This window comes from Pithys albifrons, chromosome 10 (assembly GCF_047495875.1).
Source record: "Pithys albifrons albifrons isolate INPA30051 chromosome 10, PitAlb_v1, whole genome shotgun sequence".
NCBI lineage: Eukaryota > Metazoa > Chordata > Aves > Passeriformes > Thamnophilidae > Pithys > Pithys albifrons.
This window is the reverse complement of record NC_092467.1, coordinates 22,683,370-22,702,141: the sequence shown is the minus strand read 5'-3', so window position 1 is coordinate 22,702,141 and position 18,772 is coordinate 22,683,370. Positions and strand designations below refer to the sequence as shown.

The 18,772-nt window shown below is 43.7% G+C and overlaps 1 protein-coding gene across 8 annotated transcripts in view; it reads right to left on the bottom strand.

Annotated features, from left to right (window-relative positions):
- Positions 1 to 18,772, bottom strand: part of PTPRF (protein tyrosine phosphatase receptor type F) — a 377,891-nt gene that overhangs the window by 103,605 nt on the left and 255,514 nt on the right. For all 8 annotated transcript variants that reach the window (XM_071564856.1, XM_071564860.1, XM_071564861.1 and 5 more), the window contains one exon: positions 3,336 to 3,524. In XM_071564856.1, coding sequence (XP_071420957.1) covers positions 3,336 to 3,524 — 189 coding nt within the window. The remainder of the gene's footprint in view (positions 1 to 3,335; positions 3,525 to 18,772) is intronic.

The following is an 18,772-nucleotide window of genomic DNA, read 5'->3' as shown; positions in this document are numbered from 1 at the left end:
TAGAGGTGCAGCACTGACCCTTGCTGCCAGAACTCATAATGTATATCACCACCTGCAATACTGCAATGTTTCAACAGTTTTAAAATCAGTTCAGCCAAACAGGTTTTAAATATGTCATCATGCTGGGGAGGTTTCCCAGCCCAGAGGTGGCCTTAGAGCCTATGTCAGTGACTGAGAAGCAATGAGTGAAGCCATGCACCCTCAGGGAGAACAGGGTGTTGCCCTGAGTCACTGCATTTGCAGAAAACCAACCGCTCCAAAAGAGGTGGGAAGTATCAACAAGATGAGCAAGGGAGAATTTTGCTACAACCACATGAGTCACAGACCTTGCTTTTGTCTTGATCTGTGATAATAGAGATGAAACCCTGTATTCATTTGTGCTCTCATCTCTAGAACTATAAACCAAACATTTACTGAAAAAACTACCCAAGAGTGGGACTTAAAAAATAATTAAGCTTTTCTCAGGAGGAAAGATCTATGTATCGGTGAGAAAGTATTAAAAAAAACCCTCTGAAAGTGAAGTGTTATGGTGTCAGAAGGCACAAAAAAAAAAGCACATACACACATAGAGATATAATTAGTAAATGAGGGATGGAGTTATAAACTGTATTGCTCCTGATAGACACTAATTCTCTGGGGTTAAAAGAGCCTAAGATGATGGGATGAATGTCTTAAACCACAAACTCAAGTACCTTGACAGAAGATGAACAGAACTCTAAAAACTGATGTTCAGAGCCCCCCTGGGGACATGATCTGACTGCACGCAAGTTCAAAGACCTGCCTGAAGCCCCCAAAGCACTGCCAGCACACATAACTGTGAGTGTCAGAAGAGAGCACCTCTCCCAAAGAAACTGCTTCTTTACCTCTAGCTATTTACTCCATACCAGGAACCTGAAAAACAAAATCATCCCTCAACTCCCTCTATAAGTCAGACTCTAAAGCTGCTTTGACCTTCATGACCTTTATTTCGTACGTCTGAATACTAATATATTATGTACTCATCGAAGGTCGGACACTCTATATACACAATACTCGGCTCACAATGTGCTGGAGCTATTTTAACTATATTACATCTGTCTAGCTTTTATTGGGTTTTAATTAAATGAAATTAAATGAGTATATATTTAGATTGAGATAGTATAAACTGACATTCAAGCAGATATGCCAGGCTGACTGCAAGATATGATCTTAATGGGGCAGAGACTTTGCAAATTATTAAACTCTCCCATATAATGAGGTATCTATTTAAATACTCTTTTCTTTGAAAAACAGCAACTCTGCCCCACTATGGTGCAGTGGTGGAGAGCTCAATTAGCACCTTGCAAAATGAATCAGAAACTACCCAACCCATCACAGTGCTCACACAGGGTGACTGCAATCACGTAAGTGGGACTCAGGTACTTCAAAGCGCAGGCCCTGCTTTATGTCCACCACAAATACAGCCAAAAGCCACAAATGCAAGCAGGGGTTGAATCTCTGGCCCAGGAGAAGCTGTAAACTTCATGCTCCTCACTCATAACAGGGTGGAGCAAAGACCTGCTGAATTTTGGCATTGTATCACCACGTCCCTGAGAAAAAAACTTCAAACTCGTATTTGGAAGTCTCTTGCACTGAACTGAGGAAAACTCCCCTTACTACATTAGAGAGCTAATCAATTCCTTTTGTGAGTCTGAGAATGTGTGCTGCTCATTGATTTCTAAAAGGTTCCCTTGACACTTCCCTTGGTAATTACTGTGTCTTCAGCAAGCAGTCAGCTCTAGAGTTTGAATCCCAGGTGCAATATTCAATTGAGATGTTGCTCAAGAACAGCAAATAGGAATCAAAACTTGGACCCTGTGACAGGGTTTACTAGTTTGTTTTTAAACTTTCTATCTCACTAAACTTGCGAAGCAGCTGGTAGAGAGGCAGCCAAGTGCCTGTGAAAAGGAGGCTGGAGAACATACAGCGAGTACATCAGAGGCTGCCTTGCTGCTCATTTATGGTAATTTCTGATGCTGATTTAGTCAGTTATGAAGTGAAACACACCCATGTGCACTTTCCTATTGCTGCTTCCTAAAGCTTCTCAGAATAATTAACAAGTGTGATATTTTCTTTCAGCACAAACAGATCAAGATTAAACCGTGTTGTGGGGGAGATAAGCTAAAGGTCACTGGAAAATTTCATAAGCTATAAATGCATTAGTATAATTAGCACTCACTGGTACGTCAAGGTGGGATCAGGAGTGTCAGGCTGGATTCTATTTTTGATGAAAGTGATGTCTCATTACCCACTCCTGCAAGTACAAACCTACTTCTTACCATCCACCAAGCATCACCAGATGTATGCAGAGGGCTTCGCATTGGGGAGATGTGTCAAGACATTCACCTTGCTAGAAGATGACAGTGTTGTTCTGGCAGCAGCACTCACAGCAAATGACTTTGAGTGCCCAGAGATACGTCATGGTCAGGCAAGGCAGTCTCTAGACCAAAGTTGTTCCAGGTTTATTCCCTTCTGTACTTTGTGTAGGGTATTGGGGGCTTTTCTTCCTTATAGTAAAGCTTCTGTGTAGTGATGCTATGTATTGTTAAATAGCCATTCTAATTCCTGCTGGAGAGCTCCACTTCATCAGTGAATAAAGCAATGGTTTATTTTCTTTAATTCTCTAATGGGCCTTATAGTCCTGGGAGATCGAACAGTGCAGCAGAATGACAAGAGTTCCTTCCTAAAATGAGTGCATTCTTAAGCCACCCACAAGAACTAACTGTATTTCAAAAGCTAGTATTTGGCTTGTCAAACCAAAGAATAAAAAAGAAATTTCAAAACTCTGTCCACCTTCCTTTGAAATCCATAGAATTGCTGCTTTTTGGATTTTTCTTTATTCTTGTGGTGTCACACAGCAAGGATGATAATGAGCTCAACAGAAAGCAGGGCACTTCTGCAGAGTTTAGGTAAGGAGTAAAGTTTCCTATGACCACTGCTTGTAAAATCTCAACCAGTATCTCATTATCCTCATTTGCATTGTGCTCTTATTAAAAATATCTGAGACCCACTGAGTTGGTAGTGAAATGTCTGATCCTACCAAGGATTTAGAGAAATGCCAAGATGATCTACTGAAGAAGAAATCCAGACGATGTTCCAAAAGGCATGTCCACTTTAGTGTCTCCTTTTAACAAGCCACGATATCCTGCCAGAGAGGATCAGCTCCAAAAACTGTTTATACATTGTAAAAGAAACAAGCTCAAAGCAAATTGACATTTGGTTTTAAAATTGCATTTCAGGGAGAAAATGGTTGCAGCATGTAAAGAGGAAAGGGAGGAAGCGGAGGCTGGGAAGGCTTACTTGCTTTGCTACCTTACCCGAGCGGAGTTGCTTGATTCGTCCATTGCTCGTTGCAGTGTCCACAGGCAGGAAGTCCTTAAACCAGGAGATTTCGGGATCAGGGTTACCACTGGCAGCACAGAGCATTGTGGCTGTGCGGGCCTTCTCCACCACCTTCAGCTGTGGGCCCATGTCAATGGTTGGGAAGCCAGCTGGGAGGTGGTCTTCTGCAAGAGGAAAAAAACACAAAAGGTTAAAGAGAAACACTTGGGTGTAGCAATGGGGTGCAGTTGCAGTGACAGCAGTGCCATGGTACAGCATCTGTGCCTCTGCTGGAAAACAGCAGCCTGACTTCCCTACTGAGAAGGTTATCAAGCCCTTAAAGCACATTAGGCTCTATAATGAGCATTCATTACACCAATAGAAGCTTCCACTAAATTTAACTCCATTTAAATCAACTGCATTGGGAAATGTCCGTAATTTTCATTGATAGCTAAGCTTCATCTATTGTTAACAATTCAGTAAAAGCAGGTATTTGTCCTTTTATGGGAGGACCAAGTTGAAGATAACAGACAAACACAAAGCCAAAGAGTTTGAGGCATCTTGAAACACAACAACTAAACAATAAAACCCCTTAGAAAGGGCCAGAGAGGCCCTTTTTGTTTTTTTGACTAGGAACATTCTGTCACACTGGTAGGATAGACTGTAAATCTCTTCCTCATGCCCCCAAATCTGATTCAGAAAGCTTTTAGAAACTAATGAATGTAAATCTAATGAGCCACACTCGGCTCATGAGCCTCCTGACCAGACTGTGCCATGGCAAGCTCCTGGTGCGCCTTCTGGGCTGTAGAGAGCAACAGAGGTGCATGACAAATGGCCAGTGCATGCTCTGGCACATTCTACTGCAATACTATGAAACAAAGCACACCCATAACTGCTAACACCATTCACACAGCAGGTATGAAAAGAGTTAATTGGCTTTGCTGCTGCACAGCACGCTCAGGTAGGCTGGGTGGAATACATTAGGCAGCCTTCACTGATAAGCCAAGGCATGCTCCAATATCGTCATTTAATAGCAGCTGCAGAACCGAGCTCATTTATTCATTCTGTGGCAAGATGTACTGTACTCTGCTAAGCCTGAACTGCAATCAAAAGGACATACTTTCGCAGAAAAAAGAACTTGAAGAACATTAAGAAGGTTTTAAAGCACCAGAAACTCAATTATTTTCAGTATGTTTCTTTTTTCCCTGTTTTAAGGGAACTTAAGCAAACCTTCTTCTTTGGCAAATCCAACTCTGTAAGGCTCACAGCTCACTGCAGTGTTTAAACAAACAAGACCTCAGCATCTTCCCAAGTCCCAGAGGAGTCTAAACTTGCTGCAATCTGATTTTTCCTGCTATCATTGTGCAACTGGAACTGTACCCCTCACTCCTCACAGGAAGGTACTAGTGATAGGCCACCTCAGGTGCTTCCTTCCACCTGTACTGGCACACCTGCTGCACAAACACAGCCCATGGTGGCTAATCTTACATATTTCTCCCTAACATCTCAAGAGAATTTCCACGACCCTTGACGTGTTTGCAAATCAAGGCTATGTAGCACAAGGCAACATTTGCTGAAAACAAAAAAATGCCTAGGACTATTGTTTAGATGAGAGTGACTGAAGCATTCAAGGTTTACTGCAGGAAAAAAGGTTCCTGATGTTTACTAAAGGCACAAGCTGTATTTTGTCTCCCAGACCAGTCTCCTGAGACACCTCTCTCATTATGAGCAAACATAAGTGGAATTATTTTTTTTTAAATGAAAGGTACCACAAAAACTAGTTCTTTTAATATTTGCTCTCCATTGATTTTCAAAGACAAAAGGTACATAGAGCTTAACTGGAATGACACCAGCGCCAGCATTCAATAGCAAGCAACAGAAGCATTCAGTACTGAGCAACCACAATGCACACTCCTACGTGGCTGAAAAGAAACAAAAGAAGGGTACACACAGAAGTACAACAAAGTATAGACCGAAAAGCAAACGAAGATACAGAGAAAAAGATACAGAGAAAAACAATGGTAGTCCCTTGGATTGAGGCCAAGTTTGCCTAAAGTGCAGCACCTTGCTGTTTAGGGTATTGAACGATGTTTACTCTGGGGGAGGCCAAACCCAGAAGTGATTCAATCTAATCACCACGATTGCCACTGACAATCTTTTCTGGTTTGTACAAGATTTTACAAAGAATGCACTGAGCTAAATATCACCCAGTTAACTCCGTCCAAAGTTTGTGTGTGGAGGCTTAGCACTCAGCTAAAAGCAAACCTGAATCCAGCATTTGTGCAAGAAATCTTTTTCAATCTGTAGTGATCCTTGGCCCACAGATGCGAGAGATCAGAGAGCTCTTCACAGTGTCTGATCCACAGGTACGTGACCAGCCTGCTGCACTGGATGTGACTGTTCAGTCAAAATTAGCAGTTTGTGATGAGTCACAGATAAGTAGAAATTACATGATCTAACCTTGACTTCACTGAATACAACAGTCGCTGATTACAAACATCCAGCAGCAAAGCTGCTGCCTCTGCTGAACTAGAACTCTTAGCTCAAACCTTTCCTAGACTCCAAAGCTACATAAAGTGCTGCTCCCATACCATTCACCCCCTGCAAGCCAAAGCCATTACAGAGCCCAGCTGAGAATGCTGGGCACTGAACACCTGAACAGAGGGCACAGGTCAACACCAGCTGATGACCCTCAGTATCCAGACCCCACACCAAGTTGGACACAGACAACCATGCAAGGATCATGCGCACAGTCTTCTCCCTCTTAACTGCACACAAGCCCCAAAACTATTGTGCTAAAAGACAGCAATAGAGAAATAGTGCATCCTTTGTAGTCAGAGCCACAGCAGGTGCCCTGGGCTAGCACCGGTACCACTACAGCCCAGTTTCCATGCATGCCTGGAGCCTGAAACCACCCTAACTCCAGCAAGCAGCGCTGGCATGTCTGCATCTACCAGAACACGCAGGCAGCAAGGACTTGCTTGATCCCTTGTCAGTCAAATGTAGAGGCAGCATTTGTGTTTAAGAGCAGCAGTCCAAGGTCGCATCACTATGTGATGAGATTCCCGGGGAAATCTGACAGCTGGTCTCTGATGACACCTCAGCAGAGTTCACCTGCTGTTAGTTATGGGGTAGCTTCAGGGAACATGCACTGGGACACGGTCAGTGTCTGGGGCTCTAGCTCAACAGGACAAACACCTTCCCCAGAGGTGGTCCAAGGGCGTGCCTCAGGTGCTTGTACCATTGTGAAATGGGGAACCTCAACTACATCAGATCTTCCTCGTACTGTGTAGGTCTGGCAGCTCCCCAAACTCCCTCTGGAAATGAGTGGCTTTGGAGAAAACCTGAGCTGGTCACACTGCACAGCAACAGCCCAGAACAAGCCCACACCTGCCCTGCCAGCAACACTCCTGCGAAGATAACGGGGTTTTGTTCCAGCCTGGCTTGGCGTTGCTGACTTCACTGGAAGGGCAAGGGATGTCTGTGTTCAAACACTACAGGCAACGTTAGGAGTTCAGAGCTGTTCTTGCCTTGCCTTCCCCTCAGGCAAAAGTCTAATCTAGGTCTAATTATGAGGCTCAGTCATGTCTTGTCTCCTTTTAGCCCCTGTTAGCTGCACTAACTTGCCTGCACACGGAGCTCCTCAGTAATAGCCACCCTCCTATTCCAGCCACTACGTGGATATTCTTATTCTAAAAAATGAGTTTGTCAGCACTTGGCTTTATTCGAGGAGAGCCAGTGTGCCTCCAATGCACATTAGAACAGGCTATGAATCTACTTTCAAGTGCATACCATCTAAACCAGTTTTTCTTTCTTGGTTTCAGGTACTTTCAGAAGGTAGGCATTAGGTTAGAGCAAGCAAAATCTAGGCACAACAGGAATTTTGGGGGCACTGAAAGCTCTAACTCCCTCCATGGATTATAGACAGCAGCAGCAGAAATGAGAGAGAGGAAAGCAGGAAAAGAGGAGAGAAGCAGGAGGAAAGGAGAGGGAAACAGCAAGGGAGAGAAAAACAAATGAATGGGGTTTGCAGTTACAAACTGAAACTGGGAAAATCCACAACCAGGCTGAAGTTTTGCTAGTAGTAGTCACTAAGGAGCCAGGAATGTCCCTCTGGCATCTAGAGTGACAGCATGGGCAGAGGATATCTCCTGCTCACTTGACAGCTCCCTTTGCTAATCTTTCTGAGGTGACAGAAATCTAACCTCTGCTCTCATACAGCTCTTTTGTGCCACACATTTCTCCATTTTTAAGGGAAAAGCTAAGGTAAGAAAGCTTTCCCACAGACCCAAACTGCAGCTGAGACCTCCTTTAGAGCAGCTGCAATTACATGGCTCACCCCCAGCTCCCCCAGAAAACTACCTTTCTTGAAGGTGCTGCCATGATACACTTACCCCTTGGTGTGTCCTTATTTTCTGCATCACTCCAAATAGTGAGTGATGATAAGGGACACGGAGGCAATTGCAATTTATGTCTGACAAGAAGCACAGATCAGCCCCAGCATGGAATGGTGTGTGGATAACAGCTGCTTACAAAAAAGGCCTGCAGAGGAGTCTGTGGCGAGCACAGCTGTTGAATGCTGAATCCTTCAGGATTACCCCCACGATTTTGCTCAAAACTTGTAATCTCTCACAGAACAGAAAAGTTGGAGGAGTTGGATATCAGGTTCCTACCAGCACAAACACTGTGCAGGACTCACTGGTCTTGCAGCCAAGCAGTTGTGTTTTGGGGGTCATATCGTGACTTGGCACCTGTAAAACCTTCCCACTAACACTGTGAATTTCCTTTTTATCAACACACAAAATGGTATTTTAGAAATGATAGTGCAAACTGTAAACACATTTATGGGAGTTATTTGTCACATTCTTCTTCCTATAAAAGCCAGCCCTGCTTACTATCATGAGTCCAATTGCTCAGACTGCTAAGGGAGAGGAAAAAAATGATACCAAATATAATTTGGAAATAGCAAGAAGTAGTTTTTCCATACATTGCAGCTACAGCTGTGGGGTTAAATCTCTTACAATCTGTCAAAACCAGTGCCTCACTGGAAGGGGTGTTCTCAACTCATTTCCAGTGAGATACTGGGCCTTATCCCCACACAGGGCTGGAAACAGCTTATCTTGGCCACTGGCTGCTGCTAGCACACATCAGCTGAGGAACCTCCAGCTCATCATCCATTTTAGGGTTTTGGGAGGGATGACTGAAACTCAAATCTGCTTTGTTTTCAATTCTGCCAGCTATCTGAAATCACTCTGGAGCGTGTAGTGCTAGGGACAAGCTAGGAAATGGATTGAGGGCAGAAAGATCTGTGATAAATGTGTTTGACTGTGGTCAGCATTGCACAAGAGCAGGATACACATGCCAAAAGCTATTTCACATGTTCCATACCCATTTGTTGAGGCAGACTGGACTCTCACCCAGTTCACATCACCAGGGCTGAACAATCCTGCTCAGAGGCAGTGGTCTGACATACTATAACACAGGAAATTGCAAGGGTAACCCTTCTACTGGCAGACTCTTATTTGATGGATCAGTGGAATTACTTTGCAAATTTTACAAGCTTCTAAATCTCCCTTTGAGACACTGAAATACATTAGCAAATGCAAAATTATCAGTGCAAGGACAATAGTCTGGGTAGTCGGCAATATTAACTAATGAAAGATGCAAAGCCAGTAACATTGTAAGCACACTACAAAGCAGGACATCTGTTTGCTGAATAAACAGCTCCGATTCCTTCAGCACAGGTTACACAGCATGGCTATTCAATTACCGCAAGACAATCAAAAGCAGTCGAGCAATCCAGTGGCCCAGAAGAACAGCATCACTTTACATTATAAGAAAATCCTGACATGGTTCTGTTCGGGTTCAACTGATGCTGCTCAGTGAGCATTTTATCAGTCATTTTGAGGCGATGCTCTCTTTCCACATCCTTCTTACAGAAGTCCCCTAAGAGGTGCACCACAAATATTATCCAAATGCACTGTGTCCAAAGTCTGCCCAATGCTGGGCTATCCCCCATGCGGGGAGCGGCAGGAGGAGCGCATTTGTGCGTACTCACTGCTGGGGCCAAGTCTCAAGCAGGCTAATGAATACCCCTGTCGACACTGGCACCACCTTCCAGTTGCCTAAGGAAAAGGTGGGGCAGTGAAACCAACCAGTTTCAAAGGCAGCAAACTCTTAATTACTGGGTTAGTAAGTATAAAACAGTTTCAGGCAGGCAGAAAATACAGTCATCTATTGATGACAAGGTTTTTAATGACAAATCTGCTGGCTGTGTATGACATCATGCCAACGTGACATGCTGAAGCCGTTTACCGAAAATGGGGAGAAGGGTGCAGATGAATGGGTGGGTGTGGAAACAAGCTCCAGAAGGACTTCTCTGTGTCACAGTATAACCACATGAATTACAGCACAAGAGCTTACAGTAAACAAGGTATTTGCTATCTCTCAGAAAGATCATAGCCGCAGCAAAACAGTTCACAAAAGCAAGAATCTGAGTCAGTTCAAAACAAAGAAAGTACTGTAAGGAAAATTCAAGAAAATACGAGACTAGACATGGCAGAAGAGGATAAACTGTCAGGCAGATTCCTGCTCCAGGGGCTCACAGCGTGGGAGCTCATGGGACCTGTTCATTCTAGAGGTTATGAGTCCAAAAACCCCATGGAGACAGTGCTACCCTTCAAGAGCCAGAAGGACACTGCTAACATTGTCCTTTCATGGCTGGACAGCAATTATCTCCATTTACAAGCTACTGATACCTTCTCAGGAGCATAGCTCGTCATTCCCAAGCACCCACATATCTCAGAGGGGAGCAGGATGGCTTTGCAGAGGAGAGTGCTCCCAGGACAAAGCAGCATCTCCCAGCTCGCTCTGATGAGGAATCAGGCTGTGCTCCTGCCAAGTCCCTGCACTGCTTCTCTCCATGCTCTCACAAGCATGGTGGTAAGATAACACACCATCACTGCAGCAACTTGTCATCTCCCAGGGCCGAGCACTCTGCATCTGCCATGCACTGTCAGCCAGTGCTCCCTCCCATTCAGGGGCAACCTTGGTGCTCCAGGCTCAAGGGGGCACTGCATCCCAATGGGATGAAACAAATTGTTTCTCACAGTACTTAGAGATGCTGCTGTCAAATAACCAACCTTCCTTCTGGCATCATAATGCCTCTTGACCTGCCCCAAGGAACTACCTGGGACAAAAATGATGCCACAGATGCATGAAATTAGGAAATTTCCAGTAGGAAATACATCCTCCTTCCCTCTGAGAAGCACTGCAGCATGCCTGTACCAAAGCCCTCTGGGATACACCCGACAGTCATGTAGCAGCCATAGCTACCTCTAAACTTTTCACTGGATAGCTAATCCAGTCTGAATTCAGGCTGGGACACAGAAAACAGCCTCAGCTCCACTGGCACTGATGAAACAACAGATGTCACTCGCTAGCATGGCTGTCACTTAAGCACAGCCCAAGGGAAGGCATGAGAAAGATCCCTCTGAGGGAAAAGTTCCATCCACTACCATGGCCTTGCACTCCTCTGATCCAGGGTTTTCATGAGCAAGATCTGCTGAGATGACTGAGTCTAGCCACAGGTTTCAGCATGGAACATGCAATTCCTCTCTCTCCTTCACAGAAAGCCTTGAGCTTGACAGAGGCAACACAAAGGTGATTAACAGCTACCAAAGCTGACTCAGAGGAGGAGTAAGTCACAAACCTGGCCAAATTAAAGGTATGCACCCACATCCCACTGTTTCAGTTCTTAGTTTAGGGATCTTCCTAAGTAGTAACAGCTTCTGCTCAGTATATGTTAGCTGTGGAGTGAGTCTGCTACCAACGAGGAGACCTCAATTCATCTTGAAAGAAAACAATTATTTACACCTTTATCAGATTATATTGCAACAATCAGAGATGGCACTTACTAAGTCCCTACTAGCACAGTATCCTTCTGTCACCTTGCCTACCTCTTCTGGCTCTCCATTCTGGATTCCACATAATGACAGTCACATTTGTAGCCTTGGTCCTAAACTCAAGTTTCCCCAAGACTGAGGCCAAATGTATCTAAAAGAATTCAAAAACTCAAGAAGGAAGATTATAGCAGAAGCTTATCTGCTGAGGCTGAACAAACTCTATGTCACAGGGTAAAACCTCTTCAAGCTGGTGATACAGCCTCACAGAGGGAGGGAAGTCTGAAACAAAGCCTTAAGATGTGAGGAACATCCTAGACCTCCTGCTCCAAATCCAAGCTCACTACTCTTCCATGAGGACAAAGCAACATCCACAAACAACTCAAATCCAAAACCACATAAAAATAAGTATTTTCCTGAGAGACCAGAGAAACTAGTTGCTCATGCTAGCAAAATACTGAAAAGGGCTTAGACTGCATGGCAGTGAAAGTCATTTACAGGTTCAGGGTACATCAAAAACTACATTAAGAAATGTCAAAAATGTGGGTGAGGAAGAGCTTACACACAAATAAAACAGATCATGTTTGCAAGAGTCCCTGACTGAGTAAGCACCTTTTTTTTAATCCTTGTTTGGGGAGAAAAAAAATAACTTTTTAATTTTCTCCCCCAAAATTACAGCATAATTTCAAGTAGGTAAAAATAGAGTTTTGTGGGTCTTACCCAACAGGTGATAAATAAGGCCAGGTTCTTTCAACAACTACTACAAAACAGAGTCATCAGCTGGAAGTATGCATGGAAAAAACTCACAAAAGTTCTTCAAACACATGAATTCAGAAGGGGTTTGCAGCCAGCTATTAAGACTCCATAGCAAAGGAACAGTAAAAGACGACCATGCTGTGCTTTCAGGCAGGACTGTGCCATTTGTTGGCACCAGCTTTTGAATATAACTACCTGTAGAACTGTTTTAAAACTATTGTTACTTTTTAATATTTTATACTGCGAAATATGACATAACTATTGCTACTGCACATTTCCTCATGACAGAATATATAAACACACCCCAAACTTCAACCTTTTCAAGGAAAAGCATGGAAACAGCTCTTACTTGTATTCCAAGTCATTTATTAATTCACTTCATTTTTCATACTACCTGCACTGATGTGAGGTGTTATTAGCATAGAGATTTTCATTTTTAAGATGTGTAATCAATAATGCATTACCATACGCCATTAAATCCAACGTGTGGTTAAATTAATGGAGCATTTGACTTTTGATCCATGTATGTTTGGTTGCAGCTCAGTGCAGGAAAAAGTGCATGAGAACGTAGTTAATCTGACAGTGCAGCTCTCCCATGCCTTCTAACATTGAGTTTCAGATTAAAGTGAAGCATTTCTGTTGCCTCTCAACTGGAATACTAAACCTGTTCATTTCCACTTCACAGGCTAGAATGCAAGATTTTTGGTGACTTAACTCCTACTGAAAGGGGTAGATCATGCTAAAATCTGATTTCTGTAGAGCTTCTGCAGCCTTTCTGCATCATTGTCAATCCAATGGCTTCTGTGGGGAACACTGCAACCTGTCAAAGCATCACTGGCCAGCACTTCTCAAGGGAAAACTTTGATTAGGGATAGGAAAAAGTTGTATGTTTTAATAAAATACCCTGCTGGAAAAGACTTTTTTTCCCCAGAAGTTTTTCCAATATGGAAAAGAAAAGGCATTGCTTTTCCTTGCATTGGAGCTACTGCGAAAGGAAGGTATTCAGATAGCATGGATGAGCAATGACTGTTGACTTTTTAAGGAAGGACCTCCCTCTTGTCTTTCACCCTTCCCAAAATCCCCAAAGAAAAACCCTTAAAGTACCGGGTGACTGGAAGTTCGCAAACAATGAGGAGATTGTTGACACCCTCAGTCAGCCTGCAGATCACACCAAGGTGGCAGGAATGTCAATCTGCTGGAGGGCAGGACAGCTCTGCAGAGGGATCTGGACAGGCTGGATTGATGGGCCAAGGCCAACAGTATGAATTTCAACAAGGCCAAGTGCCAGGTCCTGCACCTGGGTCACAACAGTCCCATGCAGTGCCACAGGCTGGGGGCAGAGTGGTTGGAGAGCTGCCCAGCTTGAAAACTGAAACTTAAAAGTTGTACTGCAGAGGAGCTAGAGAGTCATTACAGAAGACACAAAAATGTTCTACTTCTGGCATTCACAACCAGCCAGTGCTTTGAAGGGAAAACAAGGATTCCCCCCTACATCCGTGGAATGCTCCCTGAGAAACCTTTTTGTTCTCTCATCTCAAAGACTAAACTCCAAATTTTTGGAATCAACCTTCAGAATTGCCAAGCTATGGGATGGAGTTGCCCTGCAATGCCGTGAGAGTCTGAATCCCAAAGTCAGCAATCAAGGTGTGTGGGTGTGGGAAAGGAGGATGAACACAGTTCTTACAAAAACAAGGCTCCTCTGCAGCAAACAAGCTGAAAAGCACCAGGTCTGATGCTTAACAACCTGCTCTTCTACCTCCCCATATGGTCTTTTCCCTCACTCTATGCCTTTTCTGCTGCACTATCCTTTCCTGCCACTATCAATAAATTCTCCTGTACATGGCTCTGCCTGCCATTTCCTTAATTGTAGCAAACAGCGTTTTGAGCAAATGCTCATAAATCATATAAAAATATTTTTAAGAGTTAGCAAAACAGTACCTAGAACCAGACCCAGTAAAGGCCAATATAGTAAAACACAAGTTATAGTCCAAGGCATTATTTCTTTATGCTATTCAGAAAGAAAATAAAAACATTTAGAAAATATTCACATATTGACATCGGGCCGCTCTGTGACTGTGCAAGTTTCACATGTACCTTTTTTTTCAGAGACATTCTATTTTCAAATGAAACAATAAATGTGAAGTTTCAGTGCACTTGTTCTATTGCAGCCAGCTCAGGCATAGAGGGTCTGCTGGCACGGAAATCACTCCAGGATTGTAAAATTGGCTTTAAATTAATCCAAATGCCAGACAGAGCAGCGATATGGCAAATCACTGCTTTCCATTCAGAAGGTTTAAAATATGCTATCACAAAAAGCATCTTGAGATAGTGGGTAACTGACTTTATTTACCTGGTGGGGGAGTGACTTTTTATAAAGGGGAAAACACAGCAAGCCTTGACTAGACTCATACCCTTTGTATGAGTTTTATGTATTATGTTAAGCCATCACTTTCTAGAAGATCCATCAAGTGCACTGGCTCCAACATCACTTTAGGTGGAGACTCAGGTTACCGTAACAGTCTTTCCAAGACACACTGGCCCCAGCCAAAGACCCGCGGCAGCCAATGGCTACATGCACACACAAGCGAGACATTGTTGCCAGGCAAGTGATAGGTTTTAATACTGGGATGATGTAATTGCTCAGAATTTAACAGAGGACATACTCTTCTTTTTACAGACAGCAAGTGTTGCAGAGGCTCAATATCCCATTTACTGCTTTGCCACAACACCCATCTTTTCAGAAAGATGTGCAATAAAAGGAGTGGCTGACAATTTCAGTCGAGGCTTTAAGCAAATCCCCAGTGCAGATCCTCATGAATTAAAGAGCATGCAACAGATAAATGGAAAGCTGGCAGTGAAACCACATCAAGACCAAGTGGATAAAAAAATAGCATCTCTTGGCTCCTGTGGTACTCATCTTAATATAATCAAATGCAGGAAATCAGCTGAAATTCCTTTGCTGTTCAGGGAAAACCCATTCCCTAACTTCAGACATATTTGGTGCTAGTCAAAGGTTCATTTTATCAAACGGCTACTACAGAAATTATGGGTTTCCCCAAGCCTTTTCCCTGGCAAGCAAGGAGTGCTGCACAGTATGATGGCATCAGACTCCTACTTCCCAGGTGGAAGGTTGTGTTTTTTCTAAATATGGTCCCTACTTTACCCCCAAAATATTATCTGACAGATACAGACCAAGAAAGCAAAACAAACATCCAGATTTGGCAAGCTTCAGTTTCACTGTGCTGAAAAATTAAATTAAGGAAAGCTTTAAAAAAATTTCCCCTCCCCCTCTTGAAAACAGGAAGATTGTTGGCCTTGAAGTCTTAAGGACAATCTGCTCTTTTTCCCTGCAGCATTAAGTCCAGCTTTCTTGAGGAAGATCCCTGCACTAGCTCCACAAACTAGTGGCTGGAAGGGGCAGTCTCCACACTAGTTGTTGAGATTGCCTTAATTATTATTCCTTTCCAAGTGGGAAATCACAAAAGGGGGCAGGGAGGAGGTAGCCACTGTGGACTTCCCAGGATCTACTCATGCAATAAAGTCAAGGTTCAGGATAAACAGAACTGAGAACAGCTATAAAGGGAGGTTGTGCTCTTGCCCTGTCCTAGTATTGTTTTATTCCTGACTGACTGGCAGGCAGCATTTGACAGACAGAGGCTAAAGCTCCATGGGGTTGCAGGTCTCCAAAAACGATTACAGGGGAATTGAGTGCATAAATTGGTTTGTCTCCCTTGCTCTGAACCATCTTCCCTTCTGCCCCTCACATACACACCTGGCTACAACTGTTCTGCCAGTACTCTTTCGGTGTTCTGATGCAAGGTACACACAGCCTGGCTTGCAAGACCATACAAGTTTTACAAGACTCTCCACACCTACATTTCCCTAAAACCCTCAGATGTTTACACTGAGAGCTTTACAACAGGGGTGATGTTACTGTGTTTCCACTTCCTGTATGAAGGTAGCCAGCCCTGTCGTGGGATGACACCTGGCACATCTGCCCCCACTCCACAGGTATGAGGAAGGGGAGCTGGCTGGTCATGGCCGAGCAGTCCCTCATACTTTCCCACGTTTTCAGCATGGAGGTGTTGCATTTGGAGCCACACAGCCACAGTATGTGCTTTTGCTGCTGCTGCCAACTCAGGAAACCGCTGCCACATCTTTCTTTAACCCAGCTCAGGTTAAACCAGATTTTCCGGTACAGATAACAATTGCAGCATTTACATTTCATACACCTAAAGGGCAGACACTGTAGCTTTGCTGGAGCAGATGTCTCAGAAGGAAGCTCAAAGACTAAAAAAGCATGTAAAAGCCACAGCAGCCTCTCTGACCTGCTTCAGCACGGCCCAGGTGATTTTGTCTGCACAGACTGCCCAAGTAGCTGACACACACTGAGCTGCTCACTGCAAGGTGTCAGAAACGATAAAGCAATAGCACAGTTTGATTTACTGCTGGGCAAACACCGTCTGGCAGTGACCACACACGGAGGGGTCAGGCAGTGCTGTCCTTTATTAGCATGTCAACGATCGCTGTGCTAACACACTCATGGATTAGACTTCCAAAGTTGGATATGCAAGCATGCTTGGGTATAACTAATTGGAAATAGGCCCTGAATTCCTAATAACCTAAGTTATGGTCCCTGGGATTTATGCCAAATTAAAGACAATTAATTCTCCTCTCTTGATTATTACACACCTTAATAGCTCTGTCCTTGAGTTAGTTCCATCCTTGATGTGCAGAGCCCTTTAGCTCAGTCTCTAAAATTTGATGAGCATGAAGAATGGTTAATACAAAAGTTCTGAATCAAATCTTAGTTACTGTATCAAAATCTCACATGTTTTACAACAGCGAAAAACACAACTGGATTCAAAGCCTACTTCAGATCCTAGATTATAAAGGCATTTGCTGCACAGCCTCTGCACTATAGTCTTCAGAGGCCTTAAACAATTCCACGTTTCCCTTTAGATGTTCTTTTAAAATACCACACAGCAGTATATACAGATAATCAGAACTGTTTTCATTAAATGATTTCAGTGAACTTCACTAGCTTTATTTGATATACAAAAGACTGTTTAACCTTCTCCCAAGACACTCTACTGAAGTAATTACAAGCAAGAGAAGAGGCATGGCTCTCCCTGGAAAGGAAACTCTGCTGCTCTAAGTCTTTCCTAGAGGATGTAAGAGGCAGGTACCTCCTTGCAGATAAGAATACTGTGAATTCTTATTTCCCCATCTCAATTATACAGTGTGCAGGCCCACTGGTGTTGGGACAGTTCTGCCAGAGGAAAAGTGCTGGCACTCCTGCCTTAGGCATCCCTCATACACAAAGTAAACAAGATTATTTGCCCCTTTTCAGAGCATCAACAGCAAACCCTGAACAGGGCACACTCTTCTGATTTTCAGATCTGATGGGGCTCCTACCTCAGGACTGCCTAGGACACAAGAGGACATCCTTTCCAAGGACAGAAGCGGAATTGGCTGAATCTCAGCTGCACACTTTTACTGAGCTGACAACCAACACAAAAAACCAGGACAAGACATCCTGCAAAAGGAGTCTCTGATGTTGGAGATGATCACAGGGGCCTCAGACTCCTAGAGAAAACTTCATCTTTTCTTCCAGACAAGGGTTGTTAGACCCTGAGGGAAAATAAAGTAGGTCCTCAGCCTATTTGTGAAAACCAACACAGCTTTAGTCTTCTCCAAACAGTGCTGAGTTCCTCGTGACCAAACCCGTGGCTCAGAAGCTGAAGGAAGATCTCAGGTTTCTCTAGGAGACAGAAATGGCAGGGAAACCACAGACGGATGCAATCTGAGCTGCCTGTTCTGAGGCTTTCACACTACAGATGGGGCTCTTCAGCAGCCAGTCAGCTGTTGGGATTTTCACCACATCTCTCCAACAGCAGACCTGAGTCAGTTTTCTGTAGAGTTCATACAGAGGAAATCGTTCCTGGTGACAAAAGTAGGAAGGAAATGTCCCAAACAAAGACATGAATGTTGACACGTGAGAGCTGAAAATCCAAGTTTCATATTGCCCATTGTGTCCTCGACCTAAGGCTAATATGACTCTCCAAAGCATTTCAATCCCTAAGGGTTTTTTCCCTTCTCTCTACCTGCTGAACTCTGCTCAGTGACATACCTGATTCCATGCCCTGTGACAGAAAGATGCATCCTAACTGAACAGAAAGAGCTAGGGATAGGAAATCTTTAAGATTATGTGAGGCAGGGAGAGCAAGAAAGCTCCCCCTCAACTTGTGGATCATGAACAAGCTCAGACTGCTTCAGAATGGCAACTAAACACAAGTTTGCCTTTCCGCATATGCTGGGAGCAAGCAAAACCAGAAAAAAAAATGAAGCAACAGAAAGCAAAATTTTCATTTGGTACCATGAGGCAACATTACACTGGATAGTCTACAATTCTTTTTCAGAGAGGTCAGAGAATGCTTTGATTAAAGCACCTGAGAAATCATGGATTAGGAAATAGGACCCTACCAGCCTGTGAAGCTGGCCCACCACAGGCACGAGCTCTGGACCCAGACCGTGACACACTGAGCACAAAGGCTGATTCTCCCCAGCACACCACTTCAAACAGAATAACAGCATCATCTTACCTTTACACTGAGAATAGAAATTAAATTAGCAAGTAGATTTTGATCATCAAGTGACCTTTAAAAATGATTGAGAGAAGAAAACATTAGCCATCGTTATTTGCTCTGATATAGATCCCTTCTGAAGACAGTTTTGCGTGCAAAATATTATTGCTAATTTTGTTTCACGTTTTC